Source organism: Mesoplodon mirus (genome assembly GCF_964341445.2).
Source record: "Mesoplodon mirus genome assembly, chromosome: 18".
NCBI classification, from domain to species: domain Eukaryota; kingdom Metazoa; phylum Chordata; class Mammalia; order Artiodactyla; family Ziphiidae; genus Mesoplodon; species Mesoplodon mirus.
The window spans coordinates 3734961-3757645 of NC_138994.1; the positions used below are offsets into that span (position 1 = coordinate 3734961).

The 22685-nt window shown below is 52.9% G+C and overlaps 1 protein-coding gene across 2 annotated transcripts in view; it reads left to right on the forward strand.

Annotated features, from left to right (window-relative positions):
- Window positions 1–22685, forward strand: part of LASP1 (LIM and SH3 protein 1) — a 40357-nt gene that overhangs the window by 14022 nt on the left and 3650 nt on the right. For both annotated transcript variants that reach the window (XM_082605457.1, XM_082605458.1), the window contains exons 3-6: window positions 2071–2155; window positions 9366–9473; window positions 19995–20139; window positions 20493–20596. In XM_082605457.1, the coding sequence (XP_082461583.1) occupies window positions 2071–2155; window positions 9366–9473; window positions 19995–20139; window positions 20493–20596 (442 nt within the window). The remainder of the gene's footprint in view (window positions 1–2070; window positions 2156–9365; window positions 9474–19994; window positions 20140–20492; window positions 20597–22685) is intronic.

The following is a 22685-nucleotide window of genomic DNA, read 5'->3' on the forward strand; positions in this document are numbered from 1 at the left end:
AAGCCCTGCTCAGGGATTTTTGAATGGTGCACCTCAGCTGTAGGTGGCCCTGGCTTTGTGGAGCTGGGCCAAGCCTGGGACTGGACCCACAGCCTTAGACCCGCATTCATCTATGGGACATTTCTGTTGCCGGCTGCAGGCACCTGTATTTGCTTTTTAGTCTCTTGCCTTGCTCTTCCCTCTGCTCAGGGAGCCATGGGCCTGGGCTGATCTGGGAGGCAGGACTCAGGCGGGGCAGTGCAGGCTACGAGTTGGGACACAGCTAGAATCACCTTTTGTGCTTCTAGGTCCAAGATGATGAAGTTAGCTCAGAGGGAAAACGGTTTGCCAGTCCCCCTGTGAGACAGTGTCAGGGCCAGCACCCAGCACTGTGCTCCTTCTAGCCACCCCCCCATCCCCCACCAGTTAGTTGAGTTCTCCAGCCCCCGAGTCCTGCCCTTGACACGGGGAAGTTCGTATGTGATTACCAATAGCTCTCGCTCAGGATGGGCCGGGCAGCTGGAGAACATGCCAGGCTTGGTGAAACACACAGAGGTGGAGGGCTGCTGGTGTCCAGTTCCAGGGTACATCAGCCAACCTGGCTGGCTGGAAGATGGCGATCCATCTCTTACCTGGGGACAGCCTGTGAGTCTGGCATCGGCTAGTGGTCATAGTTGTGGTGGGGTGTGGCCAGAGCTGAGAATGGCCAGCCTTTGGCTCCTGCTCAGAGAAGCCAGCTGCCAGTCCCTGAAATCACTGGGGCCTATGTAGACCCCCAGCCCTTTCACAAATACCAGCATCTACGCACAGACCACAGTGACTCAGGGCTGCCTCTCCTCTAGCTGGTTTGCTGGGGGACTTTGTGATGACCCAGGGGAATGGAGGAGACCCGAGTTCTAGTCCTGGCTCAGCTTCAACACCTGATAGGACATTCGTTTACTCAACAAATATTTATTGAACACCAGGTACTATTTGGGGAGCTTGGAATAAACCAATGAAGAAAAGACCAAGAATCCCCTCACCTCATAGAGACCCAGTGGAGAGAGAAGACAGTAAACCGATGTGATAAGTAATTATGAATTCAGCTAAGTGCTTGGCGCCAGCACACAAGTTCCTCCTCTGGGAGAAAGGAGGGGGTTGGACTGGATGGTCCTGGAGGTCCCTGCAGGCTTGGCTCTGAGGGCTGAACTGGTCCCTGCTACCTCCAAGTCAGCCCTCTTTCTGGGGGACAGGACTGTGGTCTGCCCTGTGTCTGGAGATTAGAGGGTTTGGTTCAGGGTGTTGGGTCCTGGGAGACCTTTTGGGTACAAATCTGGATGCCTCCAGTTACTGGCCGTGTGCCTTAGCCACATTGTTTAACCTTTCCAAGCCGCTGTTCTCCAATCTGTCAAAGAGGGATAATAGGGTGATTTTAAGAAGTTGATGAACTAAGGCGTGTACACCCTTAGCCCAGGGAAACATCAACTGTTGTTACAGTGTCCTTATCTGTCACCCGTGGTGACCTCTTCTCGGCTTCAAGCTGACCTCTCATCTACCCTCCGATTACGGTGGACCTTGTTAGCTCTTTGGAACTCCACTCTGGAGGTGTGAGCTTTTTCTGTCTCACTGCCTTTTCCTGGAAGCCCCCCTGGATATGTGGATCCCTTTCCCCTTTGCTGCCGTCTCTGGATCCCCCCTGCCCTTCCTCTGCTACATTGGTCTCCTCTTCTGGTCTCAGCTGAATGCTTTGTCCTGACCCTATGAGCATCTTCTTCCCTGCCTGGCTAGGCCCTCCTGGGTGCCTGGCCCCCTTGACCTTCCTGTGCAATAGACATGGATTACTTGGGTGATCTGAAACCCTTAGAGAGCGTCCCCATGTCCTCCCTTTGGAGTTCTTGGTGGCCAGCCAGCCACTCGGGCCTGATGTGTCTTCCCAGTTCAGCCCAGGCTGAGTCTGAGAAACGCTTGCCTCCCGTCGGCCATGGGCAATGGGCATTGTGGTTCTGATGCTGGGACAAGGGCAGGGGCCGCCCAAGGATAAGAGAATGGAAGCCCAGAGGTTCCTGTCCCTTCCCCCAGAATGACCTCCCCTTTTTTTTTTCTGTCCTGCAGACACTACCCCAAGCAGTCCTACACCATGGTGGCCGACACCCCGGAAAACCTCCGCCTCAAGCAACAGAGTGAGCTCCAGAGTCAGGTGAGGGGGCGGGGCCTGGCCCTTGGGGGCGGGGCAACCCCTTGATTTAGCAAGGGCTCCTTCTGTGGTTACTCAGCAAGGCCAAGGCGCTGAAATCCTAGCAGTTACCAATCTCCCTGCCCCCACCCCCCACCCCCAGTTACTGCACATTTCCTGACTTGATCAGAGAAGTGGGAGAGAGCGTACCCCACTTCCTACCTAAAGTGGGTGGGAGGGGTGTGGGCGTCGGATTTTTTCTGCTTCAGGAATTTTGTGGGGGACCCCTAGAGCCCACCTCCTCCAGGAAGCTGGTCCCCTCCCCCTCCTCTCCACTCACACCCACCCTCAGAGGGCAGGCTGCAAAGGGGGCCTGTCCTGCCTGTGTCTCCTTGGGCCTGATTTTCCTGAGCGCCTGCTGGGTGGGGAGCCCTGTGTGTCACCACAGTAGGGGAGGAGACGGGCTTCCTGCACCAGGGAGAACTCGATCTTCAGGGGACACTGAGGAATAAGCAAAGGTCCAGAATCTTTAGGCCAGAACGACTAACCCTGCCTGGGGGTCTGGGAGGGCTTCTGGGACAAGCCTGGCCTGGACTGTGGGGTGGAGTGGGGCAAAGCGGGGCTTCATCAGAGACCCCTTGGGGAACGTAACCAAGTAGGCAGGGTACCCAGGGCCAGGAAAATGTCTTGCAGGATCCACCAGGGCCTCAGAGGGAGATCTCTCCTGATCCCTCCAGAGTGGGGCTCCTGCTGTCAGATCTTGACGTGACTTCTCTGGTCACATGAAGGAGAATCAGCCCTGGGCCATCTACATGCATTCTCTCGTTGAATCTTCCAAGCAATCCTGCGAGGAAGATGCTATTTTCCTATTGTACAGATGAGGAAACTGAGGCTCAGAGACAGTAAGGGACTTGCTAAGATAATATATGTAGCAGTAGAGGTGGTAAATGTATTAATAGCTAATGTATGGAGTGCTCAGTGCTCTGGGCATATTAATGTTCAATCCTCACAACAGCCCTGTGCAGTTGGCAGGATAGGTCTCACTTTATGGAAGAGGTTCAGGCCTCCCGTGTGTCCTACAGTGATGGGGAGCAAGTAGGGGAAGCTGGTGTCAGCAGCAGCTCACATCTGCCAGCCCAGACCCTGCCCCCGCTATGGTGTGAAAGCCACAGTCACTGGGGGAGCCAGTGTGGATACCAGAGCCTTGCCAACTGAGGAGGGCTGAGTAGCCCAGCTGGCAGGAAGTAGGCTTGAGACAGCGCTGGGGCCTGGGCCTGATCTGCACAGGGAAGACCCTAGCCAGGCCCTGACCACCGCCCTGGACTCCCCATCCTCTCTGGAGCCTACTGGGGCCAGAGGTGGAAGGGGCTACGTGGGGCAGGCAGACCTGCCGTCACCCCACAGATTGAGAGGAGTGTGGGAGTGTGTGTACACACTCAGGCAGAAGCAAGGGACACACACACACACACACACACACACACAGACACCTACTCTCAGAAGGAGAAATTCAAACCCTGTTAATTCCCTCAGCCTTTGTTGGTCCCACAAAAGCTGGGCTGCAGCTCTTTTTGCCCCTGGAACTTGATCCCTGAGGGGCGGGGTCTGTAGGAGGAAGCAACCCCTGCCCAGGGTCTGAAGGCTCTTCTAACTCACCTGTCCCCCCTGTCCCCCAGGGGCCTGGCCCCACTGCTCGCCTCCTGGGTCCTGGGCTCCTGGCTCTGGGGCCGGCTGGGGAAATCATGAGAAAGGCAGTCACTCTTCATAGGTTCTCACTGCGTCCTTCATAGGACTTCATTTAATCCTCACGACCACCTGATGACAAGGAAATCTTGTCCCTGTGGTGCAGATGGGGACACAGGTGAGAGAGGCCATGCCCCTTGCCAGAGCCCCGTGACGGACGCAGAAGTCAAGCCCCTCTGCAGCCTGCTGTGGCATCTGTGCGCTAACGCCCAGGATGCTCCAGTCACCAGTGGGGACAGGGAGGCCTTTTAGAATGCAGTCCTAGGCCCCGCCCAAGGGGCTTCTGTTTGGCAGTTCTGGGCGGATCCAGGAATCTGCATTTTGGCGGCCCTAGTGATTCTGATGAGGGCTTTTGGTCCCACAGACATGCTCTGAGAGGCTGAGCCAGGCTGTGGGGTAGGGAGGGAGCTAAGGAGCTGCTGTGAGTTAGGGCTTTGCATTGAGGCCACTGCTCCAATCTGCAGTTGGGCTCCTGGGGGCTGGGGCTGGGATAGGCAGAGGGTGGAGACCCCGGTCCTGCCCTCTTTGCAAGCCTGGTTCTGTCTCCTACCTCCCCCCCAGCTGTGTGGTCTGAGTCTGGCCCCTTGCCTCTCAGAGTTGTTGTTTTTTTTCCTGCCGGGTAAAAATAGGGACAGCAAACCCAGTTACCTAGAGGTTGGGGGCTGGGCCCAATGCTCTGAGGCTTGAAGGGCTGAGCGGGCCTGGCAGGGGCGGTGATGGGCTCTGGTTCCTTTGGCCACCGTGGAGGAAGGGCCGGCTGGCGTGGCCTGCGGCTGACGGGAAGGGAAGTGGGAGCCTCTTCTACCTCGTCTGCCCCACCCCACCGGGGTGTCAGCTGGTCTCTTTCCAGGCCCCTTCCTGGGCCTGCGTTGGTGTGTCTCTTCTCAGTCTCTGGGAAGTTGCCCGTGCTATTTCAACTTCGTTTTCCTGTCTCTAGATTGGTTCCCAAAGTGGTACGTTGGGTGTCTGGGACACCTGGAGCCTCCCCTGTGGGGGCAGCAGCCACAGAGCTGACCAGAAATGACCTTGTGGGTGGTCCTGCCCAGGCCTGGCTGGGGCAGGGCACTGGTGGCTGGGCCTGGCAGCTCTCCCATCGCCAGCCCTGCGCTGAGCGGCAGCAGCTTTGGGGTGGGGCTGAGCTGGGGCGGTGTGGGCCCCTGAGCCCAGGCAGAAGTGCAAGAAAAAGGTCTCTTTCATTTTTCCCTCATCATCCATGGTGCTGCGCGTGGGCTATGCCACAGGGCACATGCCACAGGGCACAGGAGAGTGTAGCAGAGCCTCATGCTCTGCCCTGCTCTTGGCAGGGTTCCCACTCTCTTATCTTGAATCTTGTGACCAGCAAGGCAGGCAGCATACCTGTGTCACTCTTACTGGAGCTGGTTGAGGGTCAAATGCTGGATCTGCCGTCACTAGCTGTGTGCCCTTGGGCAAGTTATTTAACCTCTCTGAGCCTTAGTGCCTTCATCTGTAAAGTGTGGATTACCTCTCTACAAAGGTTATTGTGAGGATGTTAGTATATACTGGGCATTTAAAACAGTTCCTGGCATACAGTCAGCACTCAATAAATGTTCGCTGTTACTATTCTCCTGGAAATGAGAGGAGATGGAACTTGGGTGTGATAAAGCTGAGGAATACTAGACTTTCTGATGATTGCTTCCAGAACTGACCTTTTTCATTGGCTCTCCTCCCCCGTCTGTGTGTGTCTAACTTTATTTTTATTTATTTATTTTTGATTTTTTGCTGGGAACATTTTTTTTCCCCATTTATGTTATGAACTCATCACAATCCCTCTTTTTTTAATGTTGTGTATTTTATTTATTTATTTATTATCTTTTCTGGCTGCTTTGGGTCTTCGTTGCTGCACGCGGGCTTTCTCTAGTTGTGGCGGGCAGGGGCTACTCTTCATTGCAGTGCACAGGCTTCTCACTGTGGTGGCTTCTCTTGTTGAGGAGCATGGGCCCTAGTGCACGCGGGCTTCAGTAGTTGTGGCTTGCAGGCTCAGTAGTTGTGGCTCGCGACTCAGTAGTTGTGGCGCACGGGCTTAGTTTCTCTGCGGCATGTGGGATCTTCCCAGACCAGGGATTGAACCTGTGTCCCCTGAGCTGGCAGGTGGATTCTCAACCACTGCACCACCAGGGAAGTTCCTGTGTGTGTCTAATTTTAAAACGATTTCTTTTTTGTTAGAAGGGGGTGAGTTACACGGTATGTGGGTCCAGCTCATGGTAGGTACATAATAAGTGGAAATTGTTGGTATATTTTTTTCAATAAAATTTTTTAAAGTTGTGATCTTTTCTCTTATGTTGGGTCAGCAGGGCAGGTTTTTTTTTTTTTCTTTTTCTTTTTTTTTTCTTTTTGCGGTATGCGGGCCTCTCACTGTTGTGGCCTCTCCCGTTGCGGAGCACAGGCTCCGGATGCGCAGGCCCAGCGGCCATGGCTCACGGGCCCAGCCGCTCCGCGGCATATGGGATCCTCCCAGACCGGGGCACGAACCCGTATCCCCTGCATCGGCAGGCGGACTCTCAACCACTGCGCCACCAGGGAGGCCCAGTTCTTTTTTTTTTTAACATCTTTATTGGAGTATAATTGCTTTACAATGGTGTGTTAGTTTCTGCTTTATTTTTCAAATTATGCTGCCGGTTTGGAGATTTTATGTCTGCATTCAATTCATTCATCATTTACCCAACAAACACATGTTTATACCTACTGTTTGCTACAATAGTGATGAACAAGATAGATCCTGAGAGAATAATTAATAAATTTACATATTAAGAAGTAGAGTTTCTTGGGGCCGTGTTTGTTCAGGCCTGAGGGGCCTCAGGCATCATTCCCAGCCCTGCCTTGGGAGTTTCCAGGATGGGAGGCCCAGGCAGCATCCAGGCTGCAATTATCTAGCTGCAGTGCTGAGTTGTATCCTGTACCAACAAAGCAGGTTGAGTGACCTTGGGCAGGTAACTTCCCTCCTAGAGCCTCCTCTCATGTCCTGGTGAGCCATCCCAGATGAGGGCAAACACTCCTGCTTGGGTGCTGAGCGAGGCTCTAGGCAGGGGCCTCCCCACGGTCTTGGTTCCCCACCTTTTACCTCTGCCACACACTCCAGCTCCGAAGAGCCTCCTGGAGAATCTTCCCCACCTTGATTCTCCATAGTCAGGGCCTGCAGGTGCTTAATAAATATGGTCACAAACTCCAGAGCTGGGAGGGCTTTTAGAGATCAGCTGGCTAGCCCCTCTCAGGGGACCCAGAGAGGGGGACTGACTAGCCCAGGAACATAGAGCAAAGTACTGCTGAGCCCGGTCCTCCATCCTTTCTTGCCCCCACTCCGCCCAGCCCTGCCCTCTCTGGGCGGCCTGTGCCAGGAGTGAAATGAATTACCCTCCCCAGCAGGGAGGGAGAGGCAGTTCCCGAGCCTGGGAACCAGCTGATGTCATTGTAGTGTTGTCATGACAATTATTCCCCTGGATTAGGGGCCTGACGCTCCAGAGGCCAGGAAGTAGAGGAGGAGTGGGGGACTGGCATTTGTTCAGCACTTTAAGGTTGACAAAGCACTTTCACACCTACCCCTATCTGTACGCATTGAGCCCTGCTGTGTGCTCCACAGTGTGTTTGCTGCTTTAGAGCCACTGTCTGTAATCCGCACCATTAATTGGAATGGGTCCATCATGATCCGCATTTTACAGATGTGGAAACTGAGGCCCGAGAGGTTAAGTCAATTGCCCAAGATCACGCAGCAGGTGGGAGACAGCCTATGTTCATACCAGCTCCCTCTGGCTCTTGGCCTATGCTTGGTGATAGGAAGCCCCCTCCCCATATTTTAAACTGATGCCTATGATAGTCCTCTTATAGGTGAGGAAATCAAGGCCAGAGGCCTTGGATCTGGGCTTCTGCATCTGGAGCTACACATTTTTTTTGGAATTTTGAATTTTATTTTATTTATTTTTTTATACAGCAGGTTCTTATTAGTTATCCATTTTATACATATTAGTGTATGGAGCTACACATTTCTGACTCTAAGTTTCTTACCTTTCCTGATGCCCCCTTCCCAGAGGGTTCTCTCCACCCCCCTACCCCCAACACTAAGAGTTGCTGTGCTGGCCCAGGCCTTACTGGAGGAGCTGATGCTGGGCAATTCTGGGCCCTTGGGGTGGGATGGTACCTGTACCCACTGTGTTAACTTCCAGTCTGATGGGAACTAGTACATCCAGGCCTTTGTTTTTAGTCTGGATCAGAACAAAAGAGGTTCTGGAACCTTTTAGGCACAAGAACCCCATGGATGGGTAAGCTGGGGCTCGGGAGACAAACAGGGACCCCAGCCCCTGGGGGTTGTGCAGAGGAACTGACAGGTAGGTACTGTCAGTCGGGTCATGGTGCAGCTTGGCCCTGTGGCCAGATGACTCCATGCCTGGGAGCTGCCTGGAGATTCCCAAGGTCCTGGGCCTCATGTCCTGGGCTGACCTGCCTCTAGGGCAGTACAGCCCCTATGGAGGGAATCCAGGCAGCTGGTGGGGTTTGGAACAGCTGGCTGCCGAGGTGGACAGTGAAGACTCAGAAAGCCAAGGAACAGTTCTCTGCCCCAGGGACATTTCCAGCCTCCATTTTGTTCCTCAAAACCCCCAGGGAAGGACAGGATAGTTTTCATATTTCAATTCTTATAGTGCTTGGGAAGTCCTTTCTGACGTCTGACTCCTGTCCCTCTGGTACTCAGGTTTCCATGGAATTCTCAGAAAAGAGGGGGGCAGTGGCGGTGTGGTAGGGGACTTCCTCGGAACTTGGAAACCCGTTCTGAAGTGCTGTCTGTCCCCGCCAGTTTCATCCCCTCCTGTGGCGTTGACCTCAGAAGCCAGCCTGGCAGCCGCCGGGGTTTGTCAAAGGCTCATTGACTGAGTTTTCCGAGCGGCTGTCTTACCTCCCCCCTTTCTGGGCACCAACTTTGTCCCTTGGTACAGCCCTCACTCAGCTGGTCACTTAGAAACTCCCTCGGGCTTTCGGCGGGTAGAGCCACATCCTGGCTAGGATGAAGGCTGGGCCAGTCTTTGGAGCTCTGGAAAGAACTTCTTCCTCTAGCTTTCAGGCAGGATGGGCCAGTGGTGAAGGGTCAGGAGTCAGGCAGATGAGGGTTTCATCCTGGTGGCTCTGGACATGTGCTGCTAAGCTGCGTGACCTTGGGCGTGGCACTTTGTCTCTCTGCGGCTCAGTTTCCTTGTCTGTAAAATGGAGCTAATGATAGTATACAGCAAGACTTAAATGAGATCGTTCATGTAAAGCGCTTGGCACTCAGGATACGCTGAATACATATTAATGGTTTATTATCATTGGTCTAATACTTTTTGGCCAAGCCTTGTGCTTTGAGTTGGGGCCTGGAGGTGGATGTCACTGCAGGGGGGTTTCTGGTCAGGGTCTCTCTCCTGGCTGGTTGCTGCCTTAGAGGTGGCTGCAGGCTGGGGCCCTCTCTGCTTCCCGTGCCTCGACTCCAATCCCCCTCCACCCTTTGGTCCTCCAGGTGCGTTACAAGGAGGAGTTTGAGAAGAACAAGGGTAAAGGCTTCAGTGTGGTGGCAGACACGCCCGAGCTCCAGAGGATCAAGAAGACCCAGGACCAGATCAGTAACGTAAGCTCCCCTGCTCCCTGGGGTACCATACTGAGGCCCTGCCCTCTCTTCTCGTCCGTTCCCCGCCCGCCTGGCAGACATGCATGAGGCCAATTCTCTGCTGCCCCTGCTCTCCTAGGCGGGCCTGGCCGGTGGCCGCCTGAGCAGAGGGAAGGGAAGGGTTTGGAGTTCCCAGATGCCTTTCCTCTGTGCACCCCCAGATTCCCCCTTTGATACCCTCTGCCCACAGTGTATTTCCCCCTTAAAAGGACTGGACTTTTGGGGGGGTGTACAGGGAGGGCCTTTATGCTAAATCACCCCCGTACCCCTTACTCTCTCTGAAAATCCCCCCCACCCCTGGCTGTGGTGAGTGCCAGGGTCCAGACTGGCTGTTTTGTCTGAGCACAAAGGTCAAAACTGAGTGGCAGGGGTGGGGAGAGGCGGGCCTCCCCCGTGTCTGCCTCTGGGTGCTGACACTGCAGTCATTTCCGCCCCTCCTCCCCCACCTCGGCTTGCTCTTCCTTCCTGTGTAAAAACCCCAGCCGGTTTTGCCCTCTGGCCCTGCACCCCCTGGCCTGGCACTCCTGGGCCCAGGGCAGTGACCAGTGTCTGGCCATGGCAGGGCTGGGTGTGGAGAGTGGGCAGTGGGTCGTTGCGCCCCATGGCACCTGTGGCCAGGGGACAGGCCTCAGTTCCCTGCTTGGTGGAGCCACGGACCAGCAGCCTGTGTGGCTCTGGGCTGTGGGAAGGCTGCCTAAGGGGCTTTGGGCAACGTGAGGTCAGGGGGGCACCACTGTGAGCCAGAAGCACTGGACGTGGGCCACAGACCCGTGTCGCACAGGGTCCTACAAAGGACCGGGCAAGCGGTTGTCTTCATGTCTGGAACAGGAAGGGGTTGGCAAGTTGCCCGTGCCACTGGGCACAGGGCCTGGGTGTTAGCTGGTCCACCCGGCGTCCAGCCCTCAGCCCTCCACCCGGCCTCCTTGGTCGGTCACTCCTTCTAGAAGTTGGCTGGACCGTGCTTAGGGTGGACTCCGGCAGTGGCTCAGGTGGATGTCAGAAGCCAGGGCCCAAGCCATCAGAACCTGCCATGCCCAAGACCATGACTTTTAAGCTTTGACAGCAACCTGCAGTATGAAATACATTTCACATCGTGACCCACCGAACAGGCCTGCTGATTTATTTAAGGGAAACAGAATCAAAACTTCCAGGAAAGAGTGCTTTACCGCTTAAAGGGCATTCGGATATTTTCTGTTCTATTTTAGTTTGTGAAAGACGCTGGTTGCCGACTTAACTAAATGGGTTTCACAACTAGGTTGTTGACCAGCAGCTTGAAATTCATGGCTTGAGGGAATGGAGTGCTCCCCTTGGGCTAGGACGCCTCTGAGGGCTGCGATCCCTACCTGCTCCCCTGCTGCGCTGCCCCCCACCCCCGCCGGGAAAAAAAAAGGCCAGTCTCAGTTGCTGCTTTATAAGCCAGGGCCTGACCTCACACCCGAGAGCTTCCCTGCCCGTTGGTGCCCGGACCTCCAAAGGGTAAAGCCGGAGGAAAGAAGGTGTGGGCCTCAGCTCTCCACATGGAAAACGGGAGGGAGGGGAAGCCACGGGTAATGGAAGGAAGACCCAGTTGGCTCACAAAGCTGGAATCTTGAGTCTTCAGCCTCTGTGGCTTTTCATTGTGAAGACTGTCTTATCTTGGATACCTGTTCCCCACCTACAACCCGACCCCCAGCACCTTCACTCATTGCTTCCAGCCTGGGGGTTTTAGAAGAAGGGAGACAAGCCCAGTCATCCCTGCCTCCCTTTCAGAAAGGCTTCCAGAATACTTCACACGCAGCCTATTGCACCTGCACGCACACCCCTCCCTCTCCCCCTCCCCCCCAAACTAGTTATTGGAGGTGTTAATGTCTGAGGAGCCCCGGTAACAGAGCTCACTCTGGCCAAGACACTCACACCTGAGGCGATAACATCTTATCTTTAACCACAGGGCTGCAATTAGCTGATTGTCCTCTGCTCTGAGGTGGGGGAAGTGACTTGAGCCTGACCTGGTTCTGCTTTTGCAGCTTTAGCTGGAACCTGTGACGTGTGACCACAATGCTGGAAGACTCTAGGTTTTAGCAAGTACAGTTAGTCTGTCAACTGTGGGCCTCCAAACAGCTGGACGAGAATCATTTGCAAAGGTTGATTGAAAATGCAGGCTCACAGGCCTCCTCCACAGGCCACCTGGGAGCAGAACCCAGGAACCCACATTTTCTCTCTCTCTTTTTTTAGGAACCAGCATTTTATTTTTAAAATTATTTTTGTTGTTCCTTTTTATTTTTATTGAGCTATAATTGGCATACTGCACTGTATACCTTTAAGCTTTCCAACATAATGATTTGCCTTACATGATGAAATGATTGTCACAGTAAGTTTAGGGTACAGCCATCATCTCATACAGATACAAAATTAAAGAGATAGAAAATAAAATTTCTTTTTTAGGAACCAGCATTTGTAACACATTCCCTGGGTTACCTGAAGTTTGAGAATCGTCACCAAGAGCTTGAAAAAGCTTCACCAGAGGTGCCAAGGCCTGGCCACATCCCAGAACCCCCCAGGGAACTTTAAACCATGTTGTTAACTTGTCCCTCCTCCAGAAGAGTTTTGGGAAAGATGGTGTTTAGAGCCACACCTTTTGTTTTGTATCCAAAATAGCGTTCCTGTATGTAGCTTGTCACTCACTTCCCAGGTTAACGTCAGATGACTCCTCATTTGCGAGGAAAATGTCAAGCACTTAGCATGTGATAAATATTGACAATTGCTATTAATTTAAAGGCAGACTTGTCTGCTTTCTACACTGTGGCTAAAGAAGGGACATGGACTAAAGTTTGGCTGAAAAGTTAGGCCACTGTCTAGTACTGAGAATGTCTGGAAAACTTAGGGAGCAAGGTGCTAGTTAGATATCTGTGGTGAGTATTTGTGTCCTTTTTTTTTTTTTTTTTTTTTTTTTTTTTTTTTGGCGGTACGTGGGCCTCTCACTGCTGTGGCCTCTCCTGTTGCGGAGCACAGGCTCCCGATGCGCAGGCCCAGCAGCCATGGCTCACGGGCCCAGCCACTCCGCGGCATGTGGGATCCTCCTGGACTGGGGCACGAACCCGTGTCCCCTGCATCGACAGGTGGACTTTCAACCACTGTGCCACCAGGGAAGCCCTGTGTCTTTTTTTTTTTAATTGAAGTATAGTTGATTTACAATGTTGTGTTAATTACTGCTGAACAGCAAAGTGATTCAGTTATACATATATATACTTTTTTTTATATTCTTTTCCATTATGGTTTATCATAGGGTATTGAATATGGTTCTCTATGCTGTACAATAGGACCTTGTTTAGTAATTGTGTCTTCATTAAAGGCACCTGAAGGGGTGAGAGGCCAGGACCGCAGGCTGTGAGCTGAAATTTATCCTGGCCTTTGGTCACCAGCTGTGATGGCTCTAATGGACGGAAGTCTTTAATTGCTGAGGTCCCTATATGGAAGCCACAGCCTTCAAGCAGAGAAGCTTTTATTTATCTACATATCTACTTATATACTGATTTTCTGTGTACAATTTTGGGTCTTTGAACTTTTCCTTTTTCTGTGAAGTGTAACACATAAACACCTGTGTGTGTACTCACCATGCAAGTCAAGAAGCAGAGCCTGACAGCAGCCCTGTCCAAACAGAGTTTTCAAAGTGTTAAAAACAACAACAAAAAACGTAACTCTCATGCAGTGAGTACCTATCATATAATTACCTTAATTATGAGGAACCAGCTGGAGCATCTGACAGGCAGAGGTGATGCCTAGTCTGTGAAAGAAAGCACTGGATATAATTAGATACAGAACTAGTTAGTGTTCTGCCATTAGCTGCAGAACTAGTTAATGTCCTCCAGGACTATAAAACCATAAGCTTTGGGCTTCCCTGGTGGCGCAGTGGTTAAGAATCTGCCTGCCAATGCAAGGGACACGGGTTCGAGCCCTGGCCTGGGAAGATCCCACATGCTGCGGAGCAACTAAGCCTGCAAGCCACAACTACTGAGCCCACGTGCCACAACTACTGAAGCCCGGGTGCCTAGAGCCCGTGCTCTGCAACAAGAGAAGCCACAATGAGAAGCCTGCGCGCTGCAACGAAGAGTAGCCCCCTGCTCCGCAACTAGAGAAAGTCCGTGAGCAGCAATGAAGACCCAACACAGCCAAAACAAACAAATAAATACATTAATTTATTTTAAAAACCCAAACCATAAGCTTTGGAGATAGCCTTGCTACAGGCAGAAATCCTTTGAATTTCTTTCAGTCAGAAATAATTAGTAGCTTATATTCCTTAAATAAGCTTCATTCCTTATAGTCCAGGCCTAATCAGTAGTAAATAGTAAAGTCAAAGAAAATTCTAGCTCCAGAGTCAAATGGCCCGGAGGTGGGCTTGTTGGACAACCCTGTAGTTTAATTTTTGAAAACGTCTGCTGTTCTTTTCTTTACAGTTTTAAAATGTAGCTATGCTTTCTTTTTTTAGTATGTAATTTTTTTTCTTGTTTTTAAATTGAAGTATACTTGGTTTACAATTCTGTGTTAGTTTCAGGTGTATAGAGAAGTGATTCAGTTTTATATATACATATTTTTCCCCCAGATTCTTTTCCCTTATAGTTTATTACAAGATATTGAGTATAGTTCCCTGTGCTATACCGTAGGTCCTTGTTGATTATCTCTTTTATATTTAGTAGTGTGTATATGTATCTCAAACTCTTAATTTACCCCTCCCCCCAACTATGCATTTCTGAATACTATAGTTTTGTTTTTCCCAATTTTGAACATATCTATTCTTTTGTGTCTTGCCTCCTTTGGGCAACATTGGGTTTAAAGAATCATGTACATGTTTGCATGCAGCTGTAGTTTGTTCTTTTTTGTCGTTGTATAGCATTCCATTTAAAATGCTTATATTGATTCAGGTGTTGATGGTCATTTGGATTGCTTCTATGGCTGTGGACAGCTTCATACATATTTCCTAGTGTTAATGTGGAGTGGAATTGCCAGATCTCAGAGCGTATGTTCCTTCAGCCTTACCAGATAGCACTGAACTACTTTTCGAGCAGTGGTATTGATTTACCCTCTCGCCAGCAGTGATGAGAGTTTCCATGGCTCTACATCCTTAGACTTGTTCATTTTAGCCATTTTGATTGTGTGTAGTGGTATCTCATGGTTTTAACTTGCATTTCTCTGATTACTAATGAAATCGAGCACAGATTTACAGTTGTTTTAAAAACAAAATCGTGTTAGTCTCTCACAGGGAGCGCAGCATAACATGGTGGTTGAGAACTAGGAGCTGATGTTAGGACTCACCCACCCCTTACCTACCTCCTGAGCGTTGGTTTCCCCATCTGTAAAATGGGGGTGACAGTGATACATTGTTCTTGGGCTGGCTGAGAAAAGGAAATGAGTTATACATATAAGGGCACCACAGAGGACTGCAACAAACGGAAGCACTGTTAGAAAAAAACAGGCCCTGGCTGGTGAGTTGACTATTCCATTCAAAGCCTGAAATTCCCTTTTTGGTCATGATGTAGAATCATGTGGAAGCAAGTGTGGAGTCAGACCTTTGTTTTCCACCACAATCAGGAGAGCAGGGGTTCAGAAAAAGGAACATCAGCTAGCAGAAAAAATGCATTTTTCTTAGGTTTGGAATGGACCCTCAACTAGTCATCCTGGAGTCCTGGCTGGCAGGGCCCTTGGATGAGTGGGGAGGGTCCTTAGGCCTGGGTCCCTCCACCCATGTGCACTTGGATCTCATGAGCACAGTTACAGCCTGGCATCCTTCCATGGGATCCCAGGACAGTTTTTAGACCAGGGCTCTGCTGACATTTCTGAGCTTATGGTGACACCTTTTCAGGGCATTTAGACGATTCGAACTTTGCTGAGCTTGGAACAGGGAGGGATCAGACAGGGCCTTGGCCTCTGAAAAATGTTCATTTCCCTTTTGAATGTGCTAACACCCTTTAAGGTGCCTCCTTGTTTCTCAGACCACTAGGTTGATCAGCAAAGTAATAACAGTTTCCTCGCTTGTTGGGCAGGGGAGGGAGAGGAAGTTGAGAGGATTGAAATTTTATCGGGTGGGGCTGGGCAGAAGGGAGCCGCAGCCTCGCTTTTTTTTTTTTTTTTTTTTTTGCGTTATGCGGGCCTCTCACTGCTGTGGCCTCTCCCGTTGCGGAGCACAGGCTTCGGACGCGCAGGCCCAGCAGCCATGGCTCTCGGGCCCAGCCTCTCCGCGGCACGTGGGATCCCCTCCCAGACCGGGGCACGAACCGGTGTCCCCTGAATCGGCAGGCGGACTCTCAACCACTGCGCCACCAGGGAAGCCCCAGCCTCGCTTTTTGCAGTCCATTTCCCCTCTGCGCTGCAACTCCTGACTCAAGTGCCAGGCACCCCTTCTCTCAAAGTTAGGGTGACCTTGTGATTATCATCCCTTTTGAGAGTGAAAGGCAGTGCTATTCATATCTATTCCAGAAGATATGAACTGGGACTAGGGGCAGACTTGGGCATGTGGTCACCCTGACCCAGGAAAGGGCCTGTGCAGCTGTGGCTTTGTCCTTGTGTCACCAGCCTCAGCCCTGACTGAGTAATGAAAGTCATTTAACTTCTGAGCCTCATTTACTTCTGTAAAGTAGGAATTAAAGTGTACCTCTCCGACTTATTTTTTTAGGGTGATTATTGTCAGGGCCAAGGGAGATTATGTGCAGAGAACTCAATGTGAAGAGCTCAGCAAAGGTCAAGGTTACTACTATTACGATAAACAGGTGGTTCCTGCATCGATGGTGGGGAGGCTGCCACTACCCTGTCCACCTGGATCAGCTGGCCCTAATTTTATATATATTTACGCATGTGGGGTGGCTTTTTAAGGAGCAAGATGGATCCCATCAGCCACTTGTGGAAATGCACACATGTCCATACTTGCTTTCAGCTCTAGAGTTTGGCTAGGTTCCTAGAGGTAGCTGGGAGCCTCAAGACCACGTGGGAGCAGGTGGTGCCGTAACCTCTTTTTTTTTTTGCGGTACGCGGGCCTCTCACTGTTGTGGCCTCTCCCGTTGCGGAGCACAGGCTCCGGACGCGCAGGCTCAGCGGCCATGGCTCACGGACCTAGCCGCTCCGTGGCATGTGGGATCTTCCCGGACCGGGGCACGAACCCGTGTCCCCTGCATCGGCAGGCGGACTCTCAACCACTGCGCCACGAGGGAAGCCCCGTAACCTCTTTTTAAGATGAGGAAACTGAGGCCCAGAGGGGACGGGACTCTTCGAAGCTCACGTGAGCAAGTGAAGGGCTCATGACCCCAGGGATGAGGCGTGGGAGGGACACTGCAGCTCTCGATGAAGGACTAAGTGTGTAGGACACAAAAGGGGATGGCGCCAGGCCTGGGACCCAGCCATGCCTTCTTCCTCAGAGAGTCACCCCTTCACTAACACAGACAGAGCCGTACCCAGAGAAGTGGGCTATCAGCCGGGGCAGCTGGGCCCTGGCACCAGGGACACACCTGCCCCTCAGCCCACCTCCTGGCTCCCTCAGGGCCCGGTGCAGGCCTCTGTCGGCCTCCACATGTGCACTTTCCCTCCCCTAGTCATCGGCTCCCAGAGTCAGGCCTCTTTTCATTCACAGACAGTAAACAAGGGAAGCTGACCTTTCCCACCCCCCAGGACAGGAGTCAGAAGGCCAGTTGCCTTGGGAGCCTAGAGGCCTCTCCTTGTCCCCACCCCCGACTGCTCACCAGAGGACGGGGTCACCAAGGGAGTGGGGCTCAGGGACACTCACCTTTTGCCCTTGTCTTAGGAATCTGAGAGCAGGGCACTGGCCCCGTGTCTTTGAACTTCACCCCTGGGTGCTCTTCCTTGTGGGAGTTCAGGGATTCGATGGGTTTTCAGTCTGACCAGGGCCAGCGGCCTCCCCTTCAGGAATGGGCTCGGTTTATTTCGCCACTTGGGCACGGGTCCCTACTCTCGGCCATGGAGGGACGGGGCAGCGGGAGGAGGGGCCCGGTCCTCCCGGCCTCCAGACGGGCCCGGCCTGGGCTGCTGTGCGCCCCCGACAGTGAACAGCTGGAAGCGCAGCGGGACGACGTGGGTGGTCCCAGCCGACCACCCCCGCAGACCTTTAGCCCAGCTACTCCTGTGTCAGGCCTGCCTGGCCCAGTGTTAACTCTGCCCTGCTTGCAAAGCGGATGCGAGAAGGCAGCAAAGAAAGTGGGAGGGGCTGGCCCATGGGAGGTCCCGGGCTGGGACAGCTGGATCAGGCCTTGGCAGGGGCTTCCGGGGGCACAGGATCGCTCGTTGCTTCTGCTCCGGGAAACGGGGCAGGCTTTGCCCCCATCCGTTCCCTGTCCCCTCACCCCACCCCCTTTTTCACTGGGAGAAGACCCGGGCCAGGATCCTGGTGAACAGGAAGTGAGAACCGGCTTCTGGTCCGAGGCCTGGAGAGAATTCAGGCCTGGGTCTGCTCAGGACAGGACCAGTTTTGTTTGTTTGTTTTTTTTGCGGTACGCGGGCCTCTCACTGCTGTGGCCTCTTCCACCACGGAGCACAGGCTCCGGATGCGCAGGCCCAGCGGCCATGGCTCACGGGCCCAGCCGCTCCGCAGCACGTGGGATCCTCCTGGGCCGGGGCACGAGCCCGTGTCCCCTGCATTGGCAGGCGGACTCTCAACTGCGCCACCAGGGAAGCCCCAGGACCAGTTTTCTGTGTCCTGCTTTCCAGGTGTCCTCTGGGGGGTGAGAGGGAGCTATTCTGTCACTCTCTGTCCCACTTCCTCCCCGAGCCCCGGCCCCGCCCAGTGATCCCGGAACACACACACACCATGGGCCTTCCACCTCTGCTTGGTTGCCTCCTCCCCACCAGTATCCTCTCTGAAAAGTGAATAGACCCCACTAGGGGTCCTCAAGGTGGGGTGTGGGCTACATGCCACTGGGAGTACAGGGAGAAAACCCTAGAACTCCTGGAGGTGGTTCTTTTTCATCTCATCCTTTGTTTTATTCATATTTTTGGTGTAAGTTTTACAGGAGACATTCCATATTTGTAAAGTGATGCTTGTGTGTAATTGATAAAATAGATGCAATTTGGGAAGATTATGCTAAAACATTTTACCAACAGGAATATGCAGTCAACATATTTGGGCAAGCGGGGATCAGCAAACTTTTCTTGTAAAGGGCCAGATAGTAAATATTTTAGGCTTTATGGGCCGAAGGGCCTCTGTCGAAGCTACTCAGCTCTGCAATGAAAGCAACCATAGGTAATGGGGAAATGAATGGTGAGACTGTGTTCCAGTAAAACTTTATTTCTGGACACTGAAATTTGAATGTCATAGAAATTTCACATGTTACCAATCTTATTCCTCTCAGTTCTCCCCCCACTCCCCCATCCCCATCCTCCAAACATTACAAAATGTAGAAACCGTTCTTAGCTCGCAGGCCGTGAGCAAACAGGCTGCAGGCCCGTGGACCAGAGTTTGCCAACCTCTGCTCTAGATCACTGGTTCTCAAACTTGAGCCTGCTTCAGACTCACCTGGGGGAATCTTTTAAAAGTGCATAGTCCCCCCCACAAAAAAAAAAAGAAAGAAAGAAAGAAGGAGAGAGAGAGAGAAAGAAGGAAAGAAAAAAAAAAGTTCATGTTCCAAAACCCCAGCCCTGATTTTGTAGATTCTATGGAAGGTCCTGGAACCTGCATTCTAACAAGCAGCTCAGGGGGGTTGGGAGCAGACAGTCTGAAGACCAGATCTTAAGAACGCAGCTCTGGGTCCCGGTGTGTTCAGCCAGCCCTTGCTGAGGATCCTGGGGTGTGTGGCTTCTCTAGGCCTCTTTTTGCCCATTTTTGGAACCTGAGGAGAGAAGGAACTCATCTTCTAGATACCAACCCACCCTCAAGGGAGGGCCTGGCATTTCTTTGCCCTGCAGGCTAGGGTCCTCAGCAGAACTCTGCGAGGTCATGCCCACAAGAGGCAGAGTTGCCTGCTGGCTAGGAGCACAGTCTCTGGAGTCTCCGTGAGCGTGGGTAACTCATGCTACTTGTCGGTGCCTTAGTTTCCTCCTTGTCTGTTCAGTGGCGACTCTAGTGTACCCCCTTGTAGGTGCTGTCGAGGTAAAACGAGCGTGTGACGTACAACACCTAGCACACTGCCTGGCACCTAGTAGGTGCTCAATAAACAGGAGTTGCTGCTTTTGCTGCTGTGGACCAGTGTGAAAGCAGGGTAGCCCTAGCCCCTGCCGCAGGCACAGAAACATGACCACTTACATTTGTCTGGTGCTTTAGTTTACGGGGCCCTTTTACCTCCACTACCTCATCGCATCCTTCAGCAACCCCTGTAAAGTGGAAGTGGAGGTGTGGCAAGGTTAAGTGCTTGTTCACGGGCCCATAGCTGGTACACCCCCAACAAGAACCCAGCTCTCTTTGCCTGGAGACCTCCAGGAGTCTCTCCCGTCCCAGGATCTTGAGTGGCAGCGGAAGGGGAGCTTTGGCTGGTTTGCTGTGGGTCCTTCACCCAGCACTTTCTGCCCCCGCAGATAAAATACCACGAAGAGTTTGAGAAGAGCCGCATGGGCCCCAGCGGGGGTGAGGGCCTGGAGCCGGAGCGCCGAGATCCCCAGGACACTGGCTATCGGCGGCCCCAGGAGCAGCAGCCTCACCACATCCCAACCAGCGCCCCAGGTGAGCGTGAGGCCTGTGCGCGCAGACGACCTGAGACCAGGCCGGCTACAGGGTGGGGAGGAGGTGAGAGGGAAGCCTCGTGTACACACCCCCCCCCAGGTCCCATCCCTACCGAGGGCACAAGCACCAGGGTCAGGGCTCGTTCTGGGATCCCAGCGCCATGGGGGGAGACGCAGCCCCTGCTGCAGAATTCTCGGCACCAGCAAATGTGCACAGAGACAGAAGCCTTTGAGCAGCGTGGCGGTTGAGTGAGGTGATGGGCGGTGGAAATACATGGCATGGGCTTCGTGGAAGAAGGGAGCGGGCTGGCTTTGGCAAGACAGTTTCTGAGCCCGTCTCCTGCCGGCTTCCAGTTTACCAGCAGCCCCAGCAGCAGCAGGCAGCCCAGTCCTACGGTGGCTACAAGGAGCCTGCAGCCCTGGTCTCCATACAGCGCAGTGCCCCAGGCGGGGGCGGGGTGAGTAGCCCTGGCTGCGGGGAGAGGAGGTGTGGGAGGTGAGTGGGCCTAGGGGAGACTTCCTGGATGTAATTCTTGGACTTCCCTTAGAAAACCCACCCAGGAGGCCTGGCCTCCCCTGACCTTTGACCCCAGCTCCCTTGCCATCTGCAGATAATAGGGGTCTCAGCCTCTCGAGCAGAAAGGAAGTGTGGTGTAGGGGGCAGATTGGGACCCTGTGTTCCAGCCATAGCTGTACATTGGGCGAGCCTCGTCCACCCAGCTCCCGGCCCACATTTCCTTACGCCAGCTACCTGGGAGCACACAAAGCACCTTTCTGCTCGGGGCCCTCCAGACTGCGCCCTGCTCCCCAGTCTCCATGGCGACGACCTGCCAGGTCCTTCAGATCTCAGCTTGCCCCTGCCTCTGAGGCACCCTCCCAAACCACCCTGTGTCGAGTGGGTCTCCCCTGACGTGTCTGTCCTTCCGCCCGACTGGTTTCCTTCAGAGCACTTTTTCCACCTTAAAACAGTTCTCTGGGTTTGTCATCTTCTGACTGTGACCCCCACTGGACTTGACGCTCCATGTGGGCAGGGCAGTGTCTCTTTGGTTCACCTACTCTGAGCCAGGCACAAAGCGGGCAGTCATCAATTTAGTGAATAAATTAATGAGCAAAGTGGGAGGTGGGGTGGGATCAGGCTTACCGGCCCTCAGACTTGAAGGTCGGTCTGTAAGTCCTGTTACTTATCGCAGTGACGGTGCAGCCAAGCTTAGCTCCTCTGTGCCGGATGCCTTGGAATTCAAAGTAGCTCATGTAGAAGCAGGAGGGACAATACTCCGAGAAATAAAGTAGCTTGAGATAAGTGGCCTGCTCGGGCCTCAGGCTCTGGCCACACAAACGAGGGAATGATTGTCAGTGCTATCTGGGGTGTCAGGTGGGCCGGAGAGGTCGTGTGAAGGATAAGGTTCCAGATAGACCAGCCAGTCCTTCCAGTACTCACTAAGCCTGTTCTGGACTGAAGGGATTTGGCTCTGAATAAAAGTCCACCTTCCTGCCCTCTTGAAGCTTACATTCCAGTCGGGAGACAAACACGAAAGCCAATAGGTAAGTAGGTATGTAACAAAAGGTCAGAGATAAGCTGTGAAGAAAAAGACAGCCGAATGAGGAGGGGAGAGAACAGCAAAGTTCTCAGTAAAGTAAAGGAATGAGTGGTGGAGGAGAACAGCAATTGCAAAGGTCCTGAGGCAGGAATGTTCCAGGAAAGGTCAAGGATCAGCAGGAAGGCCAAGGTGACCAGAGAGGGGAAGAGAGCAGGGAATGACGTCTGGTCATGCAGGGACTTGTAGGCCATTAGGAAGGCCTTTGTGACTGGTGAGCTGTGCAGAGTAAGGGGTTTGACTTGTGTTTTTAAAAGATGGCTCTAGCAGCTGCGTTGAGAAGCAGCAATAGAAGGTTGAGGGCGGAAGCAGGGAGATGAGTTAGGCGGCTATTGCAGGATGCAGGCTTAGATGTGGTGACTTGGCCCAAGAGATTAAAGGCAGAGTTGGTGATAAGAGACCGAGGTCACTTCAGTCATTTCTTGAGGGCTGTGACCTCTTATTCCATAGCCTTCGGGGCTGATGAAGCTGGTTTCTGCTGCGAGGGGAAAAAAAAGTTTGAAATTTCATGCTGAAGAGGATAGGGGGCCTCTGAAGGATTTAAAGCCAGGGAGTAACATCCTCAGGTTTGCATTTTGGAAAGTTCCCCCAAGATCACAATGGATGAACAGTTGGAGGAGGCAGACCAGAGGCTGGAAACAGAAGGTCTGAGCAGGGGTCCTGGTGGTGTGGTGGGGCGGGGCAGTGGGGGCAGATCCCGGAGGTTTCTAATCGGCTCGTCCAGCCCCGGACCCACACTGATCCCAGAGCCTGGCCTGGGGCACCCTAAAGCCTGAGCTGACCCCCGGAGACAAGTCGATGTCAAGGGCAGTGAGGGTCAGAGGACGTTAGAATCTTGCCTACTTCCAAGATCACAGCTAGAGTTCATGTGTTTTTACTGGACATTTCCTAGAGCTGGGGCTTAAGCACAAGACTTTGGCTGAGGTTGGAAGGTGGGACCTGACAGATATGT